At 29.0% G+C, this 27,039-nt stretch overlaps 2 protein-coding genes across 4 annotated transcripts; both read right to left on the bottom strand.

Annotated features, from left to right (window-relative positions):
• Positions 1-135: 135 nt before the first annotated feature.
• Positions 136-18,847, bottom strand: LOC117154458 (monocarboxylate transporter 12). Of its 3 annotated transcripts, none has more exons than XM_033329469.2 (7): positions 18,761-18,847; positions 17,070-17,310; positions 5,389-5,645; positions 4,861-4,987; positions 4,116-4,295; positions 3,801-3,964; positions 136-3,582 (listed from the first exon to the last, which is right to left on the bottom strand). In XM_033329469.2, the coding sequence occupies exons 3-7, from the start codon at positions 5,600-5,602 to the stop codon at positions 2,549-2,551; spliced, it is 1,719 nt and encodes a 572-aa protein (XP_033185360.1). In that variant the 5' UTR covers positions 5,603-5,645; positions 17,070-17,310; positions 18,761-18,847; the 3' UTR covers positions 136-2,548. The 3 variants fall into 3 exon arrangements, with proteins under 3 accessions (XP_033185360.1, XP_076481897.1, XP_076481896.1); XM_076625782.1 differs by lacking the exon at positions 18,761-18,847 and adding an exon at positions 18,267-18,285; XM_076625781.1 differs by lacking the exon at positions 18,761-18,847 and adding an exon at positions 17,768-17,831.
• Positions 18,848-22,005: 3,158 nt separating this feature from the next.
• Positions 22,006-25,197, bottom strand: Ras64B (ras-like protein 2). The gene is made up of 4 exons (XM_033329473.2): positions 24,774-25,197; positions 23,173-23,260; positions 22,671-22,882; positions 22,006-22,583 (listed from the first exon to the last, which is right to left on the bottom strand). The coding sequence occupies exons 1-4, from the start codon at positions 24,876-24,878 to the stop codon at positions 22,389-22,391; spliced, it is 600 nt and encodes a 199-aa protein (XP_033185364.1). The 5' UTR covers positions 24,879-25,197; the 3' UTR covers positions 22,006-22,388.
• Between the last annotated feature and the right edge of the window lie 1,842 nt (positions 25,198-27,039).

The following is a 27,039-nucleotide window of genomic DNA, read 5'->3' as shown; positions in this document are numbered from 1 at the left end:
TTTATAGTATTTAATATTATATTATTTAAAATTATTGTACATTAAGATTTTTTTAAGTAATGTGAAAAGGAATATAGAAAGTATTTTTTAAGAAACGTGCAGAAAGTTAAACAAAACTTCTGTGAAATATTTTACATATAATATGTATGTAAAAACATTATATACAGACATAATTCTCTTTATTTTCAGTAGAAAATACATTTGATAATACTTTCTTATTTTTCTTATTTTTTCTTGCTACATTCCATTGTTCTTATTTGTAATCATAATGTCTGATTATTTTACAAATTATTTTAAATAAATGCTACTCAGATATAAAAATTACATTTGTAACACTTAATCATTCGCATTCATTCTTAATATCATTACAAAAATCAGAAATTTTCTCTACAATACAAAAATCTTGTTCAATTAACTCTAAAAGAAAACTATAGTAATTATATATACTGCAATACATAGATGACTTTTTTGTTCCTTAAAATATTAACCAGTATTCAAATAAAAACTTGAACTAAAAAATTGAATGCATATTGACGCATCACGTTTGTACAAAAATGAAGAAATTTTTACCAGAGAGTATGTGCACAGAAATCCAGATCATCAGTGATTAATGATATTGTAATACATGGAAAAATCTATAACTAATATAAATAGAAACAGCTGAGTATTTGGTATAAATATATAATTAAAATTTTCTATGCACATATAATAAACAGAACCTAGTAATTTTTAATCTTTCCTAGTAAAAAGATTCTCTAATAAGTCTAGTAATACAATACTTTTCATGATGTAAACAATGACATAAATAATATAACAATTTATTTATATCATTGTCTTTGTTTCTTTAATATATTTAGTACTAAAATTGGAATTAGAACTATTACAGTTTGTATTGAATTAATATTTCTTGAAAAATAAAACTTGTACAGTATTCGAATTTTGAAGACCTTTATGTTTGTGTGATCTATCCAAAAATTCAGATCATTTATAAAAGGTGACTTATTTATTTAAGTGAATGTTCTACTTTTAAAGACCGAAAAAATGTCAACTTTGGAATTTTTACATTTTTTACACATTTAGTGTTTTAAAAACATATTTTGGAAGTAGTGAATTTTAGCCAAATTTAAAAAATTGACAAATTTACTATTGGATCAATATTACAAGTCTTACTTTTTACAGCTTATAGAAGTCGCAAGTTTTAAATAGCAAATTTCATATTATTAATTAGCACCATATTGTGTAAAAAAGTAACTATATGTGCAAGGATTAAGATAAATCTACATTTAATCATTTCTGCTGATTAATTGTAAATTGTGCTTAATTAGTACCATCATTTTGAAAGAATTTTCAGACAAAGTGTGATGGACGATACAGCTATGATATGTAATCTCTGATTATCTATGATATTAATAGTAATGGATCATAATTTTTACTTTTAAAATATCAATAACTATATATACATTTCTTCACAGGAAACTTTCAAAAATGTCTTAAAGTAGCCTATTTAAAGTATCATATCTCTTTACAGTTAATGAAGTATATAAAAATATATTGAAACTAGCTAGAAAAATTTCAGTAATAGTAAAAGTATTGCACAATAACAATTCTACTTAACATGTATTAATATATGATATTTCTGGAAAGACATATGTAACTCAGTAATACATTGTATATAGATTGTACTATAATATTGGACGAAATTAGTATACCAACAAGTTTAAGCACCAAGAAATCATTGAAAATTGATAATAGTATACAAAAGAATGCTTTGGTATAATTATAAATTCCTAAAAAGCTTTCTCACAAATAGTAAAGTCATTTTTATTTTTTTCTTTATTTAAACATAATATTAATCTTTTTGCCAATTTTAGCAAAAGTTATCAAGCATTATTTAACTATTAGAAAATCATAATGATTCAATTTCATTAATGGCTGGTAAACTTGAGATGTTAAACTTTAATGATATCATAATAAAGTTACGTTTGTGCATTACTATACCGATTATATTAAAATATCCTTGTTGCTATAATTGTTTGTTTTGGAATTGTATACAGTACGATTGATATGTAATCATGACTTAAAATTTTAAATCATATAATAAATTTTATATTAATACGTAAACGTAGGGTTAATATATTCTTATTTCTACTCTTATCTTGTCCATATAATTTCATTATTAACATCAAATATGACTGCATATATGCCCATTTACAACCATAACAGTAAAATAATTCCTTATTATAACTAAATAAAACTATAGTAAACTCACTGATAATTAAACTATAAGTTATTAAGTATATCAATATACACAAATAAAATTAGATCAGTATCAGTATTCGAAATGATAATAATATTAATGATGTATTACTATAGATCCGCGAATAGAAAGACTAACTTGCAACTTTAAATGATTAAAAATGAAAAATTTTCTAAAAAAAAACTGTATGGTTTAAATGGCAGTTATAATGCTGTTATTAACAAGTCTATAATACCTTATAATTTTTAAACTTGTGCAATATTCATTATAGAAACTAGTAATTATGAAATATTATACAACTTGTAAAGATTTTTTGTTGCTCCTCTTTATAAGAGGTACAGCTGCCCATAATGCAGTGCCAAGAATAAGTATAATACCAAATGCTAGAAATATGGGTTTATATGATCCTATTGTTTCAAATATAACGCCACATATAGGTGGGCCAATTAATTGAAGAACTCCATTAACAAATAAAGATATCCCATATGACGAGCTAAGTTTTTCTGTGCCAAGCATATCTGCTAAAATTACCGTTGTGATACCAATGTACATGCCTGAAGACAATCCAAACAATGCACAAAAGAAAGAAAGCATTGTATAACTTGTTGCCATAGGTAATAATGCCAAAGCTATTCCACTAGTACCCAGGCCACCAACGAAATAATAATACTTTGGCACAAAGTCGATATCTGATAATGAAGCACCACTGATTCGCCCAACTAAATCAAGAGCAGAAACAATTGATAAAAGTAATGCTGAAGAATTCTTATCAAATCCTTGTGAAATAGCATATGAAGGCAGTAAGATCATAAAATTGGTATTGCTGATAGCTGAGGTAGAGTTTGAAATGAGAATTACTAAATAAATTGGATCTCTAAGTACACTCAAGTCAAAGAATTGTCGTTTATTTTTTACTTCAACCTTAGTCAACGATGTTCCAGATATTGATTTTTCTGACAATTCTCCTAGTTCTCTTTTCGAACTTTCAAACAACTTCTCGTCTCTGTTCTTACTCAACGATGTGTTATTCAACTCTAGCTTTTCATTTTTTAATTTATTGGAAGTTACAAGAACTTCAGAAGTATTACTTTCTCTTCGTAAAGAATCCACGTTTTGACAATTTACAGTATCTTCTTTCTCTTTGTTCAAACTAGGACCTTTTTCAAAAGTATTTTTTTTCTTTGCTTCATCGTCTTTATCCTCATTTTTATCTTTCAAACAAGGATTTACTTTAGAGTTATTCATTATACTTTCAGTTTCAGAACTTTCTTCTTTCTTTGATCTTGTATTGCTGCATGATGTTTCATTCTCAATCGTGCTGGATGCTTTGAAAAGATCCAAAATTTAATTTAATTTTACAACTCATCTCAAAAAATTATCTTTTCAGTGTCATAAAAATATTCAAATTTAAAATATTTCAAATGTGCACATTATATGTACAATATAATATATATTGTTAAATACCCATTCAGTTTTCATAGTTCTGATTCATTTAGATTGTTATGTTTCTTAATAGTGTATCAATTAAACAATACTAAGTTACCTGTTAGTTTTTTTTTATGGGGGACTGGTTCATCTATAGTTAATCCTTGATTATCAATTCCTCCTTCTACTGGTACCATGATCATGTGTTGTTCAACAGGATGGTATAGTAAACCACATACCAATGTATTTAATGTGAGTGCACCCATGATTAATACTGCACCTCTAAAAATGCAATGAAAATGTAACACTTTTAAATTTCTGAAAATATGCATTTTAACTATTTTAACTATAGTGATATTGGATCATATTTGATTAAATTTTTTTAAGTGACATAAATTATATACATGCTATTCAATATATAAAGATACATTACCTATATCCAAAACAGTCAAGAAGATACTGTAGAAAAGGTGGTAACACGATAGTTCCAATTGCACTACCAGAGATGCACAAGCCATTTGCGAAACCTCGAAGCCTTTCAAAATATGAAGTTACAATATACACTGTTGGTGGAAATGTTAGTCCAGCACCAATTCCAACCATCAAGCCATAGCTGTATTCATAAAATTATAAAATTATTAGCTCTCTTTTTTTTTAAATATCTAATTTTACTATTACAATAAATTGTAGTGATAATGAATAAATTTTTAAATGATAAAAGAAACATTTTTTTTGTTTAATAAATAATATGTCCGATCACCTTTATTTTTTGATGATAAAGTTTTAGAAAAGATTGTGGGCGCCTGTAAAAGAGCAATCTGTCACACATGTTATTCACTTAAAAGTGTATAAGTGAGTAAATTTTTTTAAAAAATTTTAATAAACAAATTGATTATTTTTTAAATTTTCTTATAAATGCTTTACAAAAATTTTTCTACTATTACACCAAAATACATGTGTAGTAAGTATGTATTTGGGATGCATTCATTTCAAAAATTACATTGATGTACAGTGGGTTGCTGTTCACTAGGCGTTCGTAATCTTTACTTTTAAAGTTTCCTTACTAGAAATTTAAGAGAGAGTGAATATTTATCTATTAAACAAAAAATGTCGTTTTCATAATTTTTTTATTTTATCAAAATAAAAATGTCAAGGTTCTTAAGATGATTTTATTATACCTAACGTATAAATAGGAAACTGAATTAGCAAAGTAACTCAGCATCATCCCGCTAGCTGCAAACGCGCCGCCGATGATAGTCACTGTTTTGTAGGAGTACCTAGTTGATAAAATGCTGGATAGTGGACCTATAAGATATCATTTATTTTATCTAATCTTAATATTGTATTGAAAGAGCAAAATATGATTTTAAATAGTGAAACTATGATGTGTCATGTATATCTGAGAATTTACTTGAAAGTTTATTTTATTTACAAACATCTATAGGTTAGAAAAAATGCAGTGACTTTCCTTCATAAGTCTACAAAAATTTATGTTAAATTTCAACAAATTATTCATTGAAAGTTTTTAAAAATGTGGAAGGACGGTGTTTAACAGTGACGTAATGATCTAATTTAATTTATAGCATAAACAATCATTATATAGTTTATTAATTTTAGTAGCTATAACAGCAATATGAGATGAGACATCTTATTACTTCTCATTTAATTTGCAATGAGAAAATATATGAATGTAAAAATTGGCTTACCTAAAGAGTTGTATAAAAAGTAGCATAAAGCTGGCATCCATGAGGCGGCGGTAGAAGTGGATTTGAAAACGTGAAGAAATTCGACGAAGAGGACACCAAACGATTTCACGGTACCCGGAATAAGGAGGTTCACGACAAGAGCTGAAGAAAGGACGACCCATCCCCATCCTCCATCCGGCGGGACTAATTTCGTTTTTACACTCTTCGTCGTCATGTTAGCGTGGAGAATGTGGTGAAAAGCACTCAATTAGATTGATCTGTAATTATACGAAACATGACATTAGATAGTTACAGATATAAAGTATATTAAACAATGGTCCTTGTATAAATGGTCCAGACCTGATCAATTAAGCGGGTAAAGGTAGCGCTCTCTTATTGGAGTTAAGAATAGTAGCGCGCCCTATTTTACCGACAGCGATAATTCGATATTTTTAAATTATCAACAAAAAATGTATTTCAAAAATGACGCAACTCAAGCAAGCTTTTCAGGAAAAGTGAAAAATTATTTGAAAGATTATACAAAAAATATTTTACTCGCTTCTATTAAATGAATCCCACAATCTTCATTATTATATTTTTACAAAAATGTTTAAAAAGTCAGGGTAAGAAATATTAAAAAAAACTATATTTAAACTTTATAGATTTCACTAGACGAAATTCACGAAGCTTTATAACTCATTGATTTTCTCCATTCATTTGCCCCATTGTACGATGCGCAGGTGGAATACTTGTAGTGAACGTGAAGAAAGGGATAATCCTTTTTGTTGTCAAATTTGTAGTCAATAAAACCATAAATAAGATTTTAGAATTAATAAACATAGCTGTTAAATAATCAATAGAATACAGAAAAATAATATAATTTTCTAGATAATAATCAGTAAATATAGAGCCCTACGCAATGAGAAAATTCTATTTTATAATCGGAATCCATTACTATTACAATAGTCCACGTGATTCAAATGCCTGTCAACAATAACTAGGAAGTCTTCTGGTCAAAATTGTCCATTGTTCTCAATGTTCCTTTAATATCCAGCCTAAAGGATAAAACTACAGTACTTCAATTACTATAAAACAGAAAATACCGAACGCCTAAGATAGTAATTTAGTTTTTCTCCTTGTGTCGTAAAACTAATAACATGCTTAACACGTTCAATTGTCCCATACATCATACGTAACGCAAGCTGTCCGTTTTCTGCGATATTGAATAAATTTCTTGAAATAATTGGTACGAATGTAATACTTCACATAAAATATGAGCCATGTATACCAAACTAATAATATATGAATATCATAAATATAACCATGTTAAAATTTCTATCTTCATTGTATTTCTTACATCGGTTAACAAATAATTAAATAATTGATGTTTTAAATTGTGTTTCACGAAGTATATACGTATTCTGTCTTATGAAGATAACAGTAGTCAATGTGAAATGTACCATTTACCATAATACACCATGAAATTTCAGAATATAAGTATAAACAAAATTTCTACGTTCTGGTATGTAGGACAAGGCTGAAGTATGAAGTGAACGTGATATAGCTATGTTTCTCTAGGAAAACAAAACATATCGCGTTATTTCTTGCATTATTTATATACGTACATATATTAGTACTATACTCCCTTCCATCTTCCAAGTTATTTTATTTGCAAAAGGAATATGGTGATAGGTTCATGTAATTATTTATAATTTTTCATGAAATTAGTCATACTAAACGGTAGCAAAAATAGTTTATACGTAATGCCATAATTACACGACACATATCCACAGACCCATATGCAATTGAATGGAATAGTCACGTGGCGGCGCGCACGCATCTGCGTACGCGTCTGCGCATGCGCACTAAAAAAAGAGAATGACAGATTTTACTCGAACTTTTCAAACAAATTTCGCATTGTGCAATTGCATTTGTCATACGAACGCATACTATCCCAATTACATAACTTATTTTATCTTTCGTAAGTCACGTAAGGAATATTCCGATAGATCTTTTCAGTTATTTTTTCCCATTTCGCGAAAATTTTATGAAATGAATATTTAACAATTATACTATGTGTAATTTATATAGTAGATCGTTATTTGAATTTATATTAAGATAATTCAATAAATTGACGTGCCTCTTGTACCAAATACAATAGCTCATAGGTATACTGTAGGTATCTATATATTAGTTAATTGGTGTGGTATTTTTAAACTAATAACCAGGTGTGCAATAAATGAGCCATTAGATTGTAAATACAGTTATTGGTTATTTTCAATTATTGTACTAATTATCCCCAATTATAGTATAGTGTACATTGTAGTTCTATACAAACTACTATCCATTAATATCATCACACAAAGATTAATTCAGCTGAAACGTTTTGCTGACTTGTCTTGCAAATAGCAGGCATACATTATTGTAAGTAATATGATAATCAAAGCTTTCAAAGAACTGATTAATTTGAGGAAGTTAGAATTATCTTTGAAATTTATTATAATATAATCTGATTAGGAAAAATATTCGTGATAAATATTGTTTCTGTTGAAGGATATAATTTGTGTATTCAACGAAGAATATGGTAGAATTCTGTAAATTTTCTCAGTAATAAAAAAAGAATATTAAAAAAAGGAAGAAAACATGAGGAACTTTTGACCAGTTTCTGTAACATAATTTCACAACTAAAATTAAAAAATTCAATTTTTTAATTAGATTGATAATTTAACTTTTATACTTTCATAGATATAAATTTATTGTAGAACATTCGACATTCATTATATGTAGTTATACAAATTATTGCACAAATAAGATCGATAATTTCATAGAACACAGTTTCGAGATCATATCACTATATGCTAAACGTATTACTATTAAAAATAAAGAAATCTTATGGTATTAGAAAAATGATTTAAACAAGAAATATCACGTGAGTGTATTATGTCAGGTATTTTATTTTTGTAAAGGGGATTATCAACATTGTCAAGTTTATGATATGTGCCCCATTTTTTACACAATATTAGATATTTTCCAAATTTAATAACAATTACTTTTATCCGCGGTAATGATTTTTAACGCTAACAATTAAAATGAAGTAAGATAAGATTTATAACACCTTAGAAATTTTGATTTTTACAGTAATTGAATTCCATTAGTAAAATAGAAAGTACATCTTCTGTAGCATTGCACCCATTGTCGTGAATATACTTAATGATTATCAGTGTAACAATGCCTTTTGTAAATTTATGAACCTTTCTGTGTATTTATTAAAATGATTATCATTCAGTTGCATGTTAATGAAGAGCACAGAATATAACATTCAGAGTATTCCAGTGGATTAATATATGTACACCCCCGTTCATAAATATTAGGACACTTGCAGAAAATCGAAGTATACCTAATAAACCATTAAAAAATGATTAAAGCTTGCTTGGAACGGTAGACTATAAAGAACTAATATGTTCAACGTCTCAACAAATATCTCACCAATTACACGTATAATAAGGTTACATGTTTTCTTTATTTTCATATATTATTAGATACTTTATTTTTCTATTCCTATTTTGATATTCCTATCAGATACCTATTTCATTATGTCTAATACGTCGTTATTTAACTATATTCTATTAACAGTTTCAGGAATCCGATTTAAACTTTGCACTATTTAATTCCATCCAAATTCCTTCAATGAGATCTTTTAAAATTCTTGCAAATTGTTTTTTGCAAGACTTTGTCCTGTATTTTGGATCATCATCTTATACGATCTAATTAATTTATCGATTAATTATTTGTCTAACAATCTAGAACAATTGTCGTGTTCTATACAAGTTTAGCAAGTGTTCTAATATTTATGAACCTGTTAACGAGGTATTATACATATCTTAATACATACTCTTTTAAATGCACATTTATAACATATTCCCCATTTCGCCACAATAGTTAATTTAGATATTAGAGATTTTCTAACATACTATGCATAGTTTCGGAATCTAGCGTTACTTTAGATTGATCCGTTGGCGATGTCGCATGCAGAATGCCTTACGCACTTGCCTGTCCGGAATAAATGCAATTTTCATTAGAATACGCGTTCAATGAAACTGTAAGGTAAACGTGCTTCGGTTACAATTGATGATTACGTGAAGTAAACAACAAAGACACGATTTCTATATTTACGTGCAACGAACGCACAACGGCCTAATAAAAATAGATGAACTTTGATGCAATCGTGACGAACACAGCACTCGAACCCGTAACAAATAGAAATTTATTCCATGCCATTTCAAATAACTGTATACCACTATATTTAAATTGTATTAGAATATTCAAAGTGGATAAATCGAATGTAAGGAATATAGCCATTCGTGAACATTTTCGAGCATCCTACAAAACGCCTAAGTTTCTTGAAACAAGAAATTTGAAATTTTTTAAAACATAAATCCACTCTTTTTCCTTTTTTCAAAGATAAAATGCTTGAGAATTTCCATCACATCGGCAGCCACGTCATACATCCCTGAAGGCCCCTATACGCGTTGAAACATGTTGCGATGCATGCATCGATACTTAGGATTCACGATACATGTTACAATTTACGTAATTCGGTATCGGCAAATCGGCATCAGAAACAACTTGTATCGATTATGCGAGGAATTAGAATCCCGGTCTTAGTCGGTGAGCAAGGCTCAATTGGAGCGCAGGTTTCAACTTACAGAGGGTGGCACCGATACCGAATATAATTTGCAATAGATTTTCATCATTGTATTTTGTTTCTCGATCCTTAGACGAACTTCATATATTAATAGATATTGAAAAGCAGAATCATGCGTATGCAAATAATTCTTAGAATTATTCGGTTCGTTCGTTTTCAATTCTTACAATAAAACGCTAAAACGATTGAGAAAATTTGTTCCTCTTGATTAGCTATCTTCCTGCCTGGTTCTGTTCAATGTACAATTTTCGCTCTTTATGATCAACCTCCTATTATCGATAATAATACCGTAGTTGGAAAATAATCGGGCATTTTGAAACACTTGTTCCAACGTTATCATACCATAAACTGAAACTGATGCAGATTTCCAGGTGTCGATGTAATACGACACGTTTCAACGCTTATACGAGGCCTTTAAATACACAGTAAGTTAACGGCAAGTTATCGAACAAACATATTTTCGTCGAGACGTTTTAACATGTTAAATGCAGGAAGTTAGTAGGGAAATTCGATGAGAACAAATTTCTGTCCAAAATCCGCGCTGACGAAGACCAAATAAATTTATAATCCGTACGTGACGGCATTCAAATAATAATTGGTCACCTTTTCCGCGAATGAGAAATGGTTTTCAGTGGCAACACGAGACTTTAATTACCACGAAGCAATTGACGCTTCGCTAAACGTACTTGAACGTGTTAAAATTGCGCGTCAATGGAGCAAGCGTAGAGATGTCCTAATAAACACTTTTTCAATATTTGCGTTTTTATCCTGCCTCGCTCGTCACGCGTCATGTCATCGATTTCGTCAAAGAAAAAAAAAAAAGAGAGAGAAAGAAAGAAAATCCCATTAATTATTACTGTAATAACGTGACATAATGCGTAGAAATTCTAGTTGAAAAAACATGGAAACGGAGTCGAAAAAGTCTTCGAATTTTTACCAAAATGAACCCGGGTGAAGACGATGGTATTTATAGATATCCGTATTGAGCAATATCAGCAAAAGTACGGTATAACCTGCAGGACTTGTTTTTGCATAAAGAGCCATAAGCTGTAAGAGGTGCAAAGTCGAGATATTTAAGAAGTTCTTTACATTCTTAGAGGTCTGTTTCAGCGTCACTTAACGTCGGTCATTTTAGAATCGTCGTATTGCTCGAGGCATTGCCGCTAACTTTAACTACAGTGGTATTTCCTCCTCTAACGTTATTTGACCTTTATGAAAACGATTCAAGAACCTCGTGTAACGAGACAAATAAATAAAAGCTTACGCTACTCAGATAATCTTATTGCCACCGTTTTCTTTCTCACGTTTTTCCACGAATAGTATCATTTTTCCTCGGCTAATTTATCGATATTAATAGCACAACCAACAGCTAATATTTATTTATTTTATTATTATTATTATTCTTGCGTTAGGATTTCGCCCATTGCAAGCTTCGATAATAAACGAGTTGCAAATATATGTAAATAAATAAGTAGTAATATTACCAAAGTATATGAGTATAAGATATACGTATAAGTAAGAATCTTACTTTGGTATAGTGACGATGATACTATCTGCGCGAATCTTATTCCTATTCTTATTACTAGCAATTAATAATAACACATTGCCATAAATGAAGATATGCTATCTTAGTACTCGAGGCAAATTGCACTAATTCTCATTGCCATCTATACGAAACAGTACAGTCTTCATAGATGCCCTTCAGTGTTCGCTTTCATAATTTGCCTAGTGTTTTTATTTATGTATGTTTCTGGTCTAAATTAACTATATATTGAGCAGCCTTTAAGGTTATGTTCGATCGATTCTGACTTTTTCCTGTCACATATTTGGCATAGAGCCAAATACCTTCATCTATATAATATTATGGTACTTCGTTTATTCTGTTGATTTTCGATTGTTTTCTTCTTGTCGTATTAGAATCTAGAATTTTTTTAAATTATTAACAGCTAATTTATTGATATTTATGCTAGAATCAATATAAATATAATAAATTCACGTTTCTAAATTTGTATTCCAAAGTACATATTCCTAGATAAATTAATTAATTGAAAATTTATATTCTACGAATTTTGTGAATTTGCAGGAAGTTCGATCTTTCGTAGAATATTTTTGTATAATACGACCTTGGAAAGTATTATGGCACCTATTTCGTATGTTAAAGTAATTATGTAAAACCTTGACGCGGTATAACCGTTATAAGGAACCGAGACTGTTTCGTCTAGAATTTATGAAACAGTATATTATAGTAAAACAAAATTTCGATAACAATAATGGTACTGAGAACAACGAAAAAGTGATGTTAAATTGTAAATAACTTTACGATAAAAGTGGCATCGAATGTCGATTTGAATATAAACGTCAATTCCATATGCATTAATGTCAAACGTGGAACAGAAAAAAATGGCAATGAATGGTACTTACAAATGTTAATAACGAGGGAGAAAAATGTTACTACAGAAATGGCAATAAATGGTAAAAAATTGATAACAAAAGGGAGAAATATTGCTGTAAAGGAGTGACAATAAATGCTACAGACATTGATGGCAAATCGAAAAAGTATTACAATAAAAAAGATGTTGCAATAACAAATTGTACTAAATAATAAAAAAATAATTTATGTTACGGGAAATGATATTAAATAATAAAAAGTGGTATGGTATGATATTTATACAAATCTTTTTTTTTTTCAAACACAGATAAAGTATTATAGGTCGAATAAAAGAATGTTTTATACTCTGATTATAATAATGTGCATTTCACTTTTGATATTTTATATATTTTTAGCATTTGTGCATCTCTTTGTTTATATTTGTTTATATTTTATATTGTTCATATATAGTATGTTCATGTATAGTTTATATTGTTCATATTTTTGCGCACTTATAGCCATCGTGAATGCATAAGAATATTCCAGCCTAATAATAAAAATCGCTCTACTCACTAAAACAACCGGGGAATCATTAGTATGAATCGTTTTATAGCATCAATCAGGTAAACAGAAATAAAGAAGTACTATAGTGGCTAGTTAAATTGACTTGTTATTCCTGTGATACTGTAATAAATATCAACTTTAAGACAGGCATTAAGAAAAAATAAAAGACACAGGTAATGGGTATAAAAGCCAAAGTGACATGAAAAACGATCCCTTAATTAATTTAAGCAATGTGGTAAACAAAATAAAGAGGCAATCACTTGTTTGAAAATCACAAATCAATGAAATATTGCAACAACAAAAATGACACTAAATGGTAACAAAATTATATAAATACAGTAATAATAGATTTGATACCAAAAATGGTATTAGATAATAAAAAAAATGGTACCTAGTAAGATACCTATATTGCAATCATAAGAAATGACGCCTTAATACTCAAGAAAAGAATATGGCAACTCTGAGAAATGGTATCAAGCAATTAAAAAAAATATATTACATTGATTGAGCAGAAACAATGATTTATTGCCACAACAAAAATGGCAATGAATGGAAAAACAACACCGAATAGAAGATAGAAGTACCGGAATAGCAAATTGATGAATTAAAAATGTGATGTTAATAGAAAATATTCTCGTGGGAATTATAGTTTCATTATTTTTGTAGTTGTATAATTTCTAATTCTTTTGCAAGGAAAATCAAAGGATCATAAACGGTTGAATAATGGGAAAAGGAAATAATAAATGTTTATTATATACTTTCCAATTTCCTCGCGATAAAAGTTAATGAATTAAAAATATGTATGTTTTAGTAGGAGAAAACCTTATAGAAACATTGGAATTTTTGTAATTCTATACCTTTTTATCCTTCTCTAACAAAAGAAGAAGAAAAACACTGTTGCAGAGCTATCAAGGGATTCTGTATTAATGACTATGATTTGCTTCGAAAAAAACCTTCGTAACATCATGAGCTATGCCGAAGATAGTCGTCGATTAAATTGCTTCTATAAACAGTAAAATTCGAAGATCCTCTCCCGCTAAAAATAATCTCTTCCACGAAATGTTATTCTACAATGGTGGTTTTCGTTACTTGTTACAGTCGAGAATTAATGGAAATATTCGTTATAACTAAACATGAAAATATAATAATGTTAACAATTTATGATAATAGAAATTCTGATGACGCATCTTTTCCTCGCGCGGATACGTGTCGCGTCCTGCTGAAAAAAATCATTTCTGCGCGAGGAAAATTTTAATGCAAATTGTTGGCTGACTTGAGTTATTGGATGATTATAATAACAACTACTGTGTGTGACTAATAAGTTACACGTAAAATCTCCTTGTTTATTCACACCGCATAAATGTTTGGAACGAAGCGAACGATATTTTCCTAATACGATTATTACCAAATAAATGTTATCAAATTATAGAAATAGCGTTGCAATACTAATTGTAATACTATTATAGCATCGATATTAACTACAATTTAACTATATTACTTGTGATGTTTTTATTTCTTGATTTCACACTAAGAAATATTTTTAATGTACGAGAATATCGTTATTTCTGAATATTATTCTAGAAAATGATTTAAACATCACTTTCGCGTAAAAATATCGATGCTGGCGAGAAAGCCGGCCAATCAATCATTTGCGAGAAAACAATATCGACTGCGACACAGTATCTTACCGTGAAATCTCAAATAACGTGTTCGCTTAATTACATAATTTGTTTGATAGTTTCTTTTTTTCTTGGAAGCTAAATTACAATTCTTGCATTTTTCTTTTGTAGAAATAATTAATAGGCAAATTATCGGCTTTTCACAATATTTAGTGATTTATTAACTTTTACCGTGAGAAGACTAAAGACTGTAATTTACTATTTCAATCGTTTAAATTGGACACTTCTTCGATTTCCATTTGCAAAGATTAAAAATTATACAATTACAAAAGTTGTAACATTTTTACGAGAATTTTCTTTCATTAAAGACATATTTTCGATTTATTAATTTTTATCATAAATAACCCGAAATTACAAAATATAATATTAAATTAAATTACAAAGTACAAATTTGTCATTTCATTTTTTACTTCCTTCAAGCACAATTAAAAGTTGCAAAATTTTTACAATTCGTAAAAAGTACGAATGCAAATTGATAAAAATAAAAGTGGTGATTCGTAGTAATTCGATTGGAAATCTAAGATATGTAAAAATACTATCATTAGTCAAAGATTTAATCAATTTAAAATAGCTTTATGCACATCCAGTCGTTCTTCGAATAATTGGCGATCCCACTTTTTATACTTCAACTATATAATTTCAAGCAATCGTAATTACATATATGCTGACAAACAGCTGGTACGAGATTTTTAACTGAGTTCTTTCGAACAAGATTAGTTTCACGTGCAGCTATAGTAGATTGTAGAATTCACGTTACGTGCAGCCAAAGAAAAGTGAGTACTCGGGTCTCAATGACTTACATCTCTCGCACGCTATAACCAGGACCCGGAGCAAATTTTATTGGAAATAAAACTGAAAGATAACAACTTCAACTAACGAAACATAATTCAGCCGATTTATGATTTTTTCAAAGTGCAACTGTATTTCATGATATATCGAAATCAATTTTGATTACCTTAATTAGTGAATTTTTTAAAACAAAATAACAAATAAACGTGAAGCTCCAAGTAAGAATGGAGGATAATTTCAAACAACGAATCACAATTAATGAACCAATTCGTTATTTCAACAAGTAATTCTATTTTAGATCTAACAAATTAAAATTAATATTAAAACGATGCAACGTATAAAGGTAGAGTTTTTAACGCTGTATGTTGCATCTATTGCAATCATAAACAATAAAACCCAATTATTTTAGAACGTAACAGCATTTGCTCTCAGAATTGTTCTCCTTTCAATTAGTCTTGGATATTAATTGCACTAGCCTGTGTATAGGCGCGAGGAAATTTGTATTTTTAACTCTCTTGGCATAATAGAATCAGATATTGTTACTTGGAAGCTTGTATTCCATTTTATTCAAATAAAAACAAAATAAAGATTTATTTCACTTTTGCTTGCGAAATAATAAAATAATTTAAACGAAGATAATTCTTTGATTCAAACGAACTAACCTATAATTATTTCAAAGTAACTTTGTGCCAGATAAAATGATCTTGAAATATTTAGCATATCTGTGTACGTATAACAATGGCCGTGCACCATTTTCAATATTTTCAAAACACAACACGTAATTCAAGAAAAGCAAAAATGTCACGTATCGACATTCATCACAGAATCGTAACTCTGTCGAGCCGTTCAAAATTTTATGAGCCTAGCGAGATGATTTAAAACGTAACAATATTTACACGATCGGGAAAACGCAGCGAAACCTGAAAAGCAGGATTTTACGTATTTTTTACGCGTAACATTCGTTTCACGTAAGTTTGACACGAATAATTGCAATGGCCAATCTATTTCCATTCACTTAAACAAATTAAATTCGCTTAAAGATTAAAACACGATCGAAAGTACATTATGTTATCATCATGGGTGATGGTTATCGTGGCGAAATTTCTTTAATTATACAAGCTATTGCATACTATAGTTATTAATCGAACTTTTCAAATAGTAACAAATATGAAATACTATATTAATAAAATTTTGGCAATTATAGAAGTTATTAAATATTATCGACAAAAATATCAAATACTATCTCTTTTAACAAAATTCCTAAAACCGTGAAATATACTAAATAATATCCTTATCAATTATCGTTGTTACCAGTCAGTTATATAAAATATCTAAAATTAAAAAAAAAAAATACCAAGTTCTATTATTCTGAAATTTCTTCAAATCGTACGAAAGAAATTATTAAATTAAACACATTATTTAAGTTAGATAAGAAATATGAATGACGGATGATAGACGTTTCCTACGTTAACGAACTATCCGAAACTGTCAAGCGATCGAATGTCAACCGCGTGGAAAAAATCGATTCGCGATTTAACGATTTCGCGAAGGCGGTGTCGAGATTATAGTCACATCCGAAAGATAAACGTGCACTGACCTGTAGAGGTTCCGCGACCTGTGCAAACGGTGGTCGGTCCACAACGCTCGGTGACACTAGTTTTCTTGTTTAGGCAGAGAAGGGCAGCCCGGCCGGAGGAATCTTCACGGGACGTTCACTATCATCGTGAGTCTTGAACTAGACTGTGCACAGGCACTGAAGAACTCGTTCCTTTCCCTCTTCCTTTTCTTTCAGTCCAGCTCAAGCTGGAGGCGGAGGGACACCCGAAGGTTGCCCTCGACTTTAACCAAACGAAAATGGTTAGCATATCGCAGCATCATAAATCGAAGCGTCTTCATTCGTGCAGCAGCTTTCAACCACCGAACTAATAGATCACAGTCGGTATCCTCCGTAAAATCTCTACATCAGCCACTGACAACCGTTTAGCAAATAGAATATCTCATTTCTCTATCTCGATACAATGTTTCATATACTGTGTCTCACTAAAGCATTTCAACGCTTCTATAAACATCTTTATCAATATACGTATATAATATTTTGTTTCATAAAGATTTCATTAGAATTCATTTGATATTTATTGCAAGCATACACTTCACAGAAATTATTTATGTATTTGAATAATCAATTATTATATTAGTTAGAGCATCTTTAACATTAACTATATGCTTAAAACTATTTATACTGAAACGAATATTTTTCTAAATGTGTATTTGCAATAAATGTATTCTAATATTTACCTTTATACGTATTCATTTTAAGAATGATTCCATATTTTATCAATATACAATGGTTCACGGAAGTATTTCAACGTGTGTATTTATTGAAATTGTGTGTATAATATAAAACACTGAAATCTCATTAGCACTGTAATGAGACATGACGATGATTATATTGGTCTTTGAAACCAATCTGAAGATAGTTACAACATAGTTACTGCAAACGTATATTTAATTCGAGACTAGTATAGATCATGATTAATCATCTTAAACATATAATACGTAAATAGTCGACTCTCGTTACAATGCTAATCGAATTTCAAAGTGTTTCATTTTTATGTAACATGCATAATATATACATAAATACTTCGTGAGCTATTGTATGTACAATCGATAGTATCGAACAAAACGAAGATCTATTGAAAACGATCGTATCTGTGACATAAAAAGAATGAGAAACTACATTATACATTATTCAAAGTGTAACACGCGAAAACAACGTTTTTACATTGATACGTACGTTTATATAATGCCTAGAGGAAAGCAGATGGTGGTGAATGGATGCACGTTTCTCTTTGCGCATGATAACGTTTTACTATTTTAGATATACTACACGGAACGATTTCTATCAAAAGTACTGAGGATCTAAATGAAATTTAGAAATAGAAAGAAAGACCTTGTATCGAATAACTGGTTTAAACACTAAATATGAACAATAGCGATTTGCATTGCTTATATAAATACATACATTTGCTTATATAAATGTAGAGATTTTATATAGACGCGCGACTAGTGAAACTCGGTAAAACTCGTACATTTTCATAGGAATCGGTCGCGTTTCCATTACATCACAATTTGCTTACTGCTGCGACGTTACACACAAACATACGCGTATCGCGTGCGTATCGTAAGCGTAGGTACGGATCCTGAAACGCGATTATCGCGAAATTCTCTCGAGGTTGCAACCACGATCTTGTTATTATCCTTATCAAAAAATATTCACCGATTACGTACGATAATTTCGATCAAATGTGTATTTCGATCATGCTGCGGTCTCGTGGCGGGAGATAGAGCAGGTTTACTTAGCGGTTTGGTGCTAGATGCACTTGATCGTATAGCCAGTAAACCATGCGAAATACACGGGTAAAAGTTACACAGGGTGGGAGATTCCTCCTTCCAGACCCTGTACGCACCACCGGTTCTCACCTTTATTCGAACCAACACCGAGCCAAGCTTGACCACCATACGTTATAGCCAATATATTATTCCAGTGGGCCAAGCTAAGATATCGGGGAGATTCTTTCTTCTCTCTGCTCTCTCCCCCTACTGTACAGATGTGGTTGCTTTTGTACATCTTCTTTCTACCAACGAACGTTCTTTCAGTCCGTTTTTACTGGTCATCTCCTTCTGCTCGGTCGGTATTGCTCCTTTTTTTCCCTCTCGCGCTCCCTTCTTTACCCTCCTCCTTAATCGTTATCCTGCAGGTTGCTTATCACTTTTTATTTGAAAATGCGCGCTGCTATTTTTAACCTGGGCATTCTTCTTCCTCGCAATCTTGTTTCTTCCCAGCTCGTCTTTCTTCTTACCAAGAAGTCCCGACGCTGTTCTCTTCTCTTTGGACAAATAAAAATATATTGCCGAGATCCTTGTATCTTTTCATTTTATACAGTAGTTACAAAAAGTATTTGTATATCTTTTTAAATTTATCAATTAATTAATTAGGTACAAATAGATTACATTTTGCATTATTTAGAGGTACGTTTCATGTGACAGCGAAAATTTGATGATTATGAAAATTGAATGAACATTCTGATAAAAAAATGATTCATTGGAAAATAAGGTTATTTGCTAATTTTTTTCTTTTTTCTTTCTTTGTAGCCATTGTACTTCGTTTTATTTTTACTTCTTAATAACGATACGGTACTATAATAATTTTTACGGACCATAAAAAATGTTGTTTGACTTAAATACCGCAAATATCGTTTTTTGCAAGATATTACATACAATGATTCACGAAAGTATATGAACACTTATCGTAAAAATCTTTTATGTATGTATGCGTAACATGTAACTTTATATAATATTTTGAGATTTCATTAACACTGTATTGAGTTATATTGACCAAATTTGAGCCATCTTAAACAAATAATAAATCATAAAGATTGTTCCAGTGAATGTAGAGCTTATTAATATTTATAATGGATAATTGATTACATACGTTTGTGATTTGTGCGATTTGTACGAAATATATATACTTAAACTAAACGTTTTGTAATCTTTTCCAATTTTTTTCAGATGCTATCGATATAATCATGACAGTTGAGTCTCATTACAGTATTGATGAAATTTCAAAATGTTTTATAAAAAATTTCTTTCATAAGCTACTGTTTTAATATTATCGTGTAAAACAAAATTGTTTACATAATTATTACAATAATTGCCAGGTTTTTTTCTTGTCTGTATATATTTCCCGTTGTACGCTGTCCATAGACGTACATTGACGTGTGAGAAACTTATTAGTATCTAAACGTAAAATCTGTTTTCGCTTCAGGTGTTTTTTGTAAAATGAAAGTTGTACACGTAACGTTATTTAACGAAACAGAATAAAAATAAATGTATTCTATGTAGCGCCGTTCATTCATGTGAGTGTGTAATGGGATGCGAAAAGAAATTAAAAATTCGTAATAACAGTTATATTTATTGCTGATGTTAGTGTAGCTGGAAGTAATTGAGCGGATTCAATATTAGCCTGGTCTGGTTAAGAATAGCCACGATGGGAATCCCGTTTGACCACCTTGCGTGCCAGTTGCTTACTGACTAAATTAGGGTGAATGTTCCGTTGTGTAAAACTTATCGTTATTATTTCTTTTATCAAATAACAATATTAAATTGTCCGATTTTATTGTATTGATAATAGAGCTGTATTAATAACGTGAACGTGAAATATAACCTAATCGAGTAATAAAATTGCAATCTATAAATACATGGTACATATATGCAATTGTTTAATTTCCTTTTTCTCTATATATCTCATTTTTTGCATATTTTCTGTATAAAAATTGTTTTTAAGGTAAAATATTCTTGCAAAATCTATTTTGCAAAAATAATAATTCGGAGAACGCTATTATTATCAGAGAAGGTTAAGGAATAAAAGTCTTGTAAAAACTCGCTCGAATGTCATCGAAGTTGATTTCAGTTGACTAATAAATAATTTATTTTTTAATTGTATTTGTACCCATAAAAAGAAATTATTTGAATGCTAATATATTTTATATTTATTATATCATAATCAATTCATTATCAATTCATAATAATAATAGTAGATTTATAAAATGATTAATGAAATTTATTATTTACGATATTCAACTGTAGATATCCAACAAATTATAATTACTTAGTTTATAACGTTTTTATTAATTTTTTGTTACAATTTCGTTGCAAAAAATGAATACAATTATCTATTTTCGTATTACTATTTATTAGATGTTAATGAACACATACTAAACTTATATATCAGTTACGTGTAAAAGTTTGTTACAAATACATTACAATTTACAAAAATAAATATAATTTTTGTATTTTATATTAGCCTTGGAATTTTTATATTTATATAAAATAATTAACTTTGATATATTATTACAATATAGTGATTAATGGCATTTGAATATATTTTAATCGTACATGTATTTGATATAAAAAAATATAGATATATTGAGTACACACTTAATAATCATAAGAGTAAACAGGAAATTGTTTATAATAACTTAATTTCTATTATTTTAAGTGTAAGAACAATTTTTTACATAACACTAGAAAAATTATGGCAAAAATAAACATAAAATATTATTGTATATAAATAAACAAGTTCGATTAATTCAACGAACTGTTTTATGAACACATCAAAATATCATAAACTTTCTTAAACTTTACTTGCTGCAATCATGATAGAAAAATTAAATAACTATAAAATAACTAAAATTGTGTTAAATCAAAGAAATTATTAAAAATTTCACATTAGAATTGTTATTGGTCTCACTCTTTGTTAGAATCTTACTGCACTATATTAAATGATAATTAATATATATAATAAATATATACATGCATATTTACAAATAAATATTTTAAATAATATTATAATTTGTTTTGAAAACCGTCATATAAATTCAATATATAGGGATATATGTGATCCATGATAGTATTAAATATATTAATATATTTAATATAAAACTTACATTGCTACTAATATACTTCTAATAAAATACGTCAAGTTATTTTTATTTCTTATACAATTAAAATTACACGATTTGTGAACTTTGTTATTACACTACACATTTCATAAATACCATTGTATTAATTCGTTTTAGAAGTGAGTACAAAGTATTTGTAACATACTCAAAAATATTATATTTGCTTAAAGCACTCTTTGATTCAAGTTGAGTGTATAAATTTCAAGTTAAAGTAATCTAAGTGTTATTTTCAAAAGCACTTCAACAATCCCTTGTTTCAGATTTCAAATTCCTATTTCAACTTAATTATAGATAATAATCCTTGTGATTTGATTGATTCCAATTTCGATTTTGATTCAACCCTTTTGTACCATTTTATTAGTACAAAAATAAGTTGATTAAGAACACATTAGGCATTACAACATACAACATTTCTTTTTGTTTTTTTTATAGTTCAATTCAAGTGGTGGTCTTTCAGATAACTGAAACTTTCTGACAATTCTTACTAATTCGTGAAAGGCTTGGTCAACATTCATTCTTAATTTTGCACTACATTCAATATATGGAATTTTCAATCGACGAGCTCTATTTTGTGCCTCTTCAACTTGAACCTATGCATGTAAAACAGTGAATATTAACATATTAATATATTAATATAATGTTCTTTATATTAAATTCTTTATATTTTATTTACTTACAACTCTATGATAATCCAAATCAGCTTTGTTGCCAACCATAAGCATAGGAAATTCTTCTCTATCCTTTACTCTAAGTATCTGCCTATGGAATTTTAATATTTCATCAAAAGATGAAAGCTCAGTTATCGAAAATACAAGTAGAAACCCTTCGCCACTTCTCATATACTGTTCTCGCATTGCACTAAACTCTTCTTGACCTGCTGTATCTAATACTAAAATTACATAAATATTACTAGTTTTATTATTCAAAACATTCTACAATATATATGTAGTATTGTTTTTAATGTTTATAAACTGACCATTCTAACTTTTTCATAAAATATTCATTCTAAAATTGAATAAATAAGGAATTATACTCTTACAATAACAAACCCATGATTCATTATGGAACTGCATGAAAATTAATATAAAATAAGTTATAGAAGATATTACAATTGTATTATACAAATAAATATGAAACGATAATTAATATATAGCGTCTCACTGTTATCAGTTTACTCACTATCGAGTTTCGCAGGTATATCGTCGATAACGCACTGTTTGGTATAAGAATCTTCGATTGTTGGATCATAATCGGTTACAAAATAGCTCTGAAAAATATTAGTGAAATTAGTACAAAATAATAATCAAAACCTCATTATAAATAATACTAAAAAATTATCGTGCAAGTAAATCTGTCGTATAAAATAACTCATTGTGACTATAAAGAATATAACTTAAAAAATTATAATTTATACAAATTTAAATATATAATATCTTAAATTATTACTTTAAAGTACGTGCAAAACAATCTCTGTTGCGTATTACTATATATGTATATAAAAATAATATATTATGCGAGTATTATAATATTACGTGGCTATATCAACAATCTTATCCCCAGTTATATATGACATAATCGATGATAAAAGTAGGCTTGTTCCTTTTTTTAGTATCCAGTGCAAGCGTAATTACGAAAATATTCATAAGCGAAATATAACAGCCCAATTGTTTACCTTGACATATCAACATTATTTATGAAATATTTCCAATATAATTTATTATAATTCATTATTCGCTTCATTATTCCTTTATTTGAATTGATCGCGAATGACGTAGGACGTAGGATGCATGAAAACGAATCCGATTGACAAATCTAATATGCACAATGTACACAAATAAATGTCATAAATACAGGGTGTTACGGTAATTATGGTACATAGAAATTTCCGAATTTCATTTTTCCGGAAACGCAGTGTCCTATGAAAAAATTTTATTCTAAAATTTTATTTTCGACTTATTTTCATACGTAAAATAACCTCCTGTCAATTATTTGCTTTTGTCCAGTCCGGTATTAGTCAAGTTTAAGTATAATTGGCAAACTTTCAAACTCTCTTTTCTCGAAAACAAAATGTCATATGGAAAACTTTTATTGTATATTTTCGACTTATTTTTTCACATAGAATCGCCATTTTGTCGATGACTACTGCGACACCCTGTATATACGTCATATATACCATTTATACATACATGTACGAAAGTATCGAAAGTGTTTGAAAATTTATTTTATGAATATATTATGTGCATTAGAACTGTAATGAGACTATTGTGGTTATAATAGTCACATTTGAAACCAATCCGAAAATGTATATAGAAGTTCGAAAGCATTTATTGCAAGTATACACTTATCGTTGGTGAAAAATTAGAATACAGCATGGATGTAGTCTTATACATACAATTAGTGCTAAAACTTGTCTCACTAAATATTATAACTTATTAATGTATTGAGTAACTGATTTTGAATTGAGTAATTAATACTTTGACAATATTTACGAAGTATATACTCGCAATAAGTATTGGGATGTAACTTTTATATACATTTTCAAATTCATTTCAAATTTTACCAATATAAGCACGATAATCGCGTCTCGTGCACTGTTGAGATTTCAAAATATTTTGTATAACATATACATGCAAAGTTTCTAGGAGTGATCCGTTACTTTCGTGAGCCACTGTATGTATGATAGAGTACACAAGCACAAACGATACGCACGGATACATATACGTCTATACGTACACCCACGTACGTATTTGCTACACCTATTGGCCATAAAAAGTACTCACTTGAATGAATTGTATCGTGATCGCAGATTTTCCGACACCACCCGCGCCAACGACGACGAGCTTGTATGTCTGCGCATAGCTCTGTTTGTCACCGAGCTTCGACATTTTTCATATGATTGACGAGTTGTGGAAATTTCAGAGGAATACTGGACACATATTGAAAACAGCACGGCGAAACGTAGAAAAATACAAAATCGAGGCGCATTCACATGCAAGCACGTACTGCTGTGTTCTTCTTAGTACGAGAAGAGCCCAGTATAGCAGATCCTGGACATTTCCTTACTAGTAGTGTAGAGTCGAGAACTTAAACGTGACTAAACATCATAAGTCGCTCCTACAAACGCGAATTTACTAAAAACTCGAGCTAACGAATGAAACGAGAGAGACACTAAAAAAAGTATCCCCCACCTTGTGTATTTGTACTTACACATGCATACGTTATACCATATCGTGCTATTTCGATTGATTGCGCAGTCGCTATTACAATACCGCCCTCTTATGCGCTTATGCCTACCTGATGTTGTAAAGTAAACGATTTCAAAATCACTCGGTTTTTACGCGATATCGAATGCATGATAATCTCACTGTGCTACATTGTTTCTAGGAACAATCGACTTTTTTTCAATTGCTTAGCTCGAGATATAAGAAAAAATCTTTATCTGTAAAGAAATTTAATTTGTTCTCTTGATGTAATTTATTATTATTACAACAAAATATTTAACATCTTCTATTTAAAAATTTTACTAATTATTTTATATGAATCATAATTTAGAAGATTTTGAATTAATAAAAAAAAATTACGCCACCGTTGTTCAATTTAATTCCTCCTTCATCCATAAACATTCTTTCTGTTGCACGTCTTGATACTTATTTTCATATGTTCGAAAAAAAAGTAATTCATAATCGACTAAAAAGTTATAATAAACAAAAAACATATATCAAAATTATTCAATAGTACAATAATAAATGTATAATATCAAAATAATATATAATATTTTTTAATAATTGTAACATAAAAGACATACTAAAAGATATAATATTATATTGTAAAAGCATTAATATTAAATTGTTATTGTTAACCCAATTGTCAATCAATCCAATATAGACTTATACCAAAAGTTTGATTAAACAGGAATAAATCATTAATATCGATATTTTTTACATCTGGTTTATTACTGAACTCTCTTAAATAGCATTGCTGTTTGACTTCAAGTATAGATATTTAAGCTCTGTTATTATTTAACAATGATTCAATCATACGGAACCGAATAAAATAAAATATTTCATCCTCAAATCACATTGACCGATATTATTTTATTAAGGGGTTGTTTCACTTTATTTAATCATTATTTCATAGTATATCACTTTTTTCAACAGATTCTGTATTATGATAGAATTGCAGTGGTAAAAAAGGCACGGGATTTCATTTCGAAGATAAGCGCTTTTCATATAAAATTATACTGATCTCTTTCTTTTATAAAAAAAAGACACATGCCATGGTTACTAACATATTTAAATAAAAATACCGTGATCAAAAAGGCATATCTTAAAATCTTAATAGAAATATACAATTCTGTTTATCATAGGTTATTGTTATCATAAACTTTTATTCGACGGATATATCGTGTTTCATTCACTGAATTTAATATTTCGTTACTCTGAAATAAAGCTGCTATCGGTGTATATTACGTAATAAGCGCATCATATACTCTGCAATCTTAACGATAGCACAGCATGTATTTAGATCGATGGGAACCAGGGTTTGTTTAAAATTTATCCAATAATCTCATGGATCTTCATAGTGAACGATATCTATACATTGTTCGATAAAATGAAATTGTACTAAATAATAAGAGCGAACATTATTCTCAAATTTGATGGGAGTGTAACTAACTAAAGTAGAAAATTAATATAATTAAAAGTAAAATAAATTATATCCAGAAATGAATTATAATAAATGAAATGATATACATATATAGATCGAAATTATCATAAACAATCGCTTAAACAATCTTGAAACTACTATGTGTATTATAGTATTTAATTATATTAACTTGTGTCTTTAATCTTAAATACAAAGGTATACACAAATGTCGGTATAAATAAAATACTTATCATATACTTGTAAAACAAGGCATTGTAATTAATATAAATGTAACACGAGAAACTATAAAAATTTATATTATATATACATCGTTTTGGAAATATTTCACTATATTCAACTGTTATTATTGTGATGCTTAATTCAAAAGAAAAACTATTTCAG

This window comes from Bombus vancouverensis, chromosome 16 (genome assembly GCF_051014615.1).
Source record: "Bombus vancouverensis nearcticus chromosome 16, iyBomVanc1_principal, whole genome shotgun sequence".
Lineage (NCBI taxonomy): Eukaryota > Metazoa > Arthropoda > Insecta > Hymenoptera > Apidae > Bombus > Bombus vancouverensis.
Note: the sequence above shows the minus strand (reverse complement) of the source record. Positions and strands in the feature narration are given on the sequence as shown.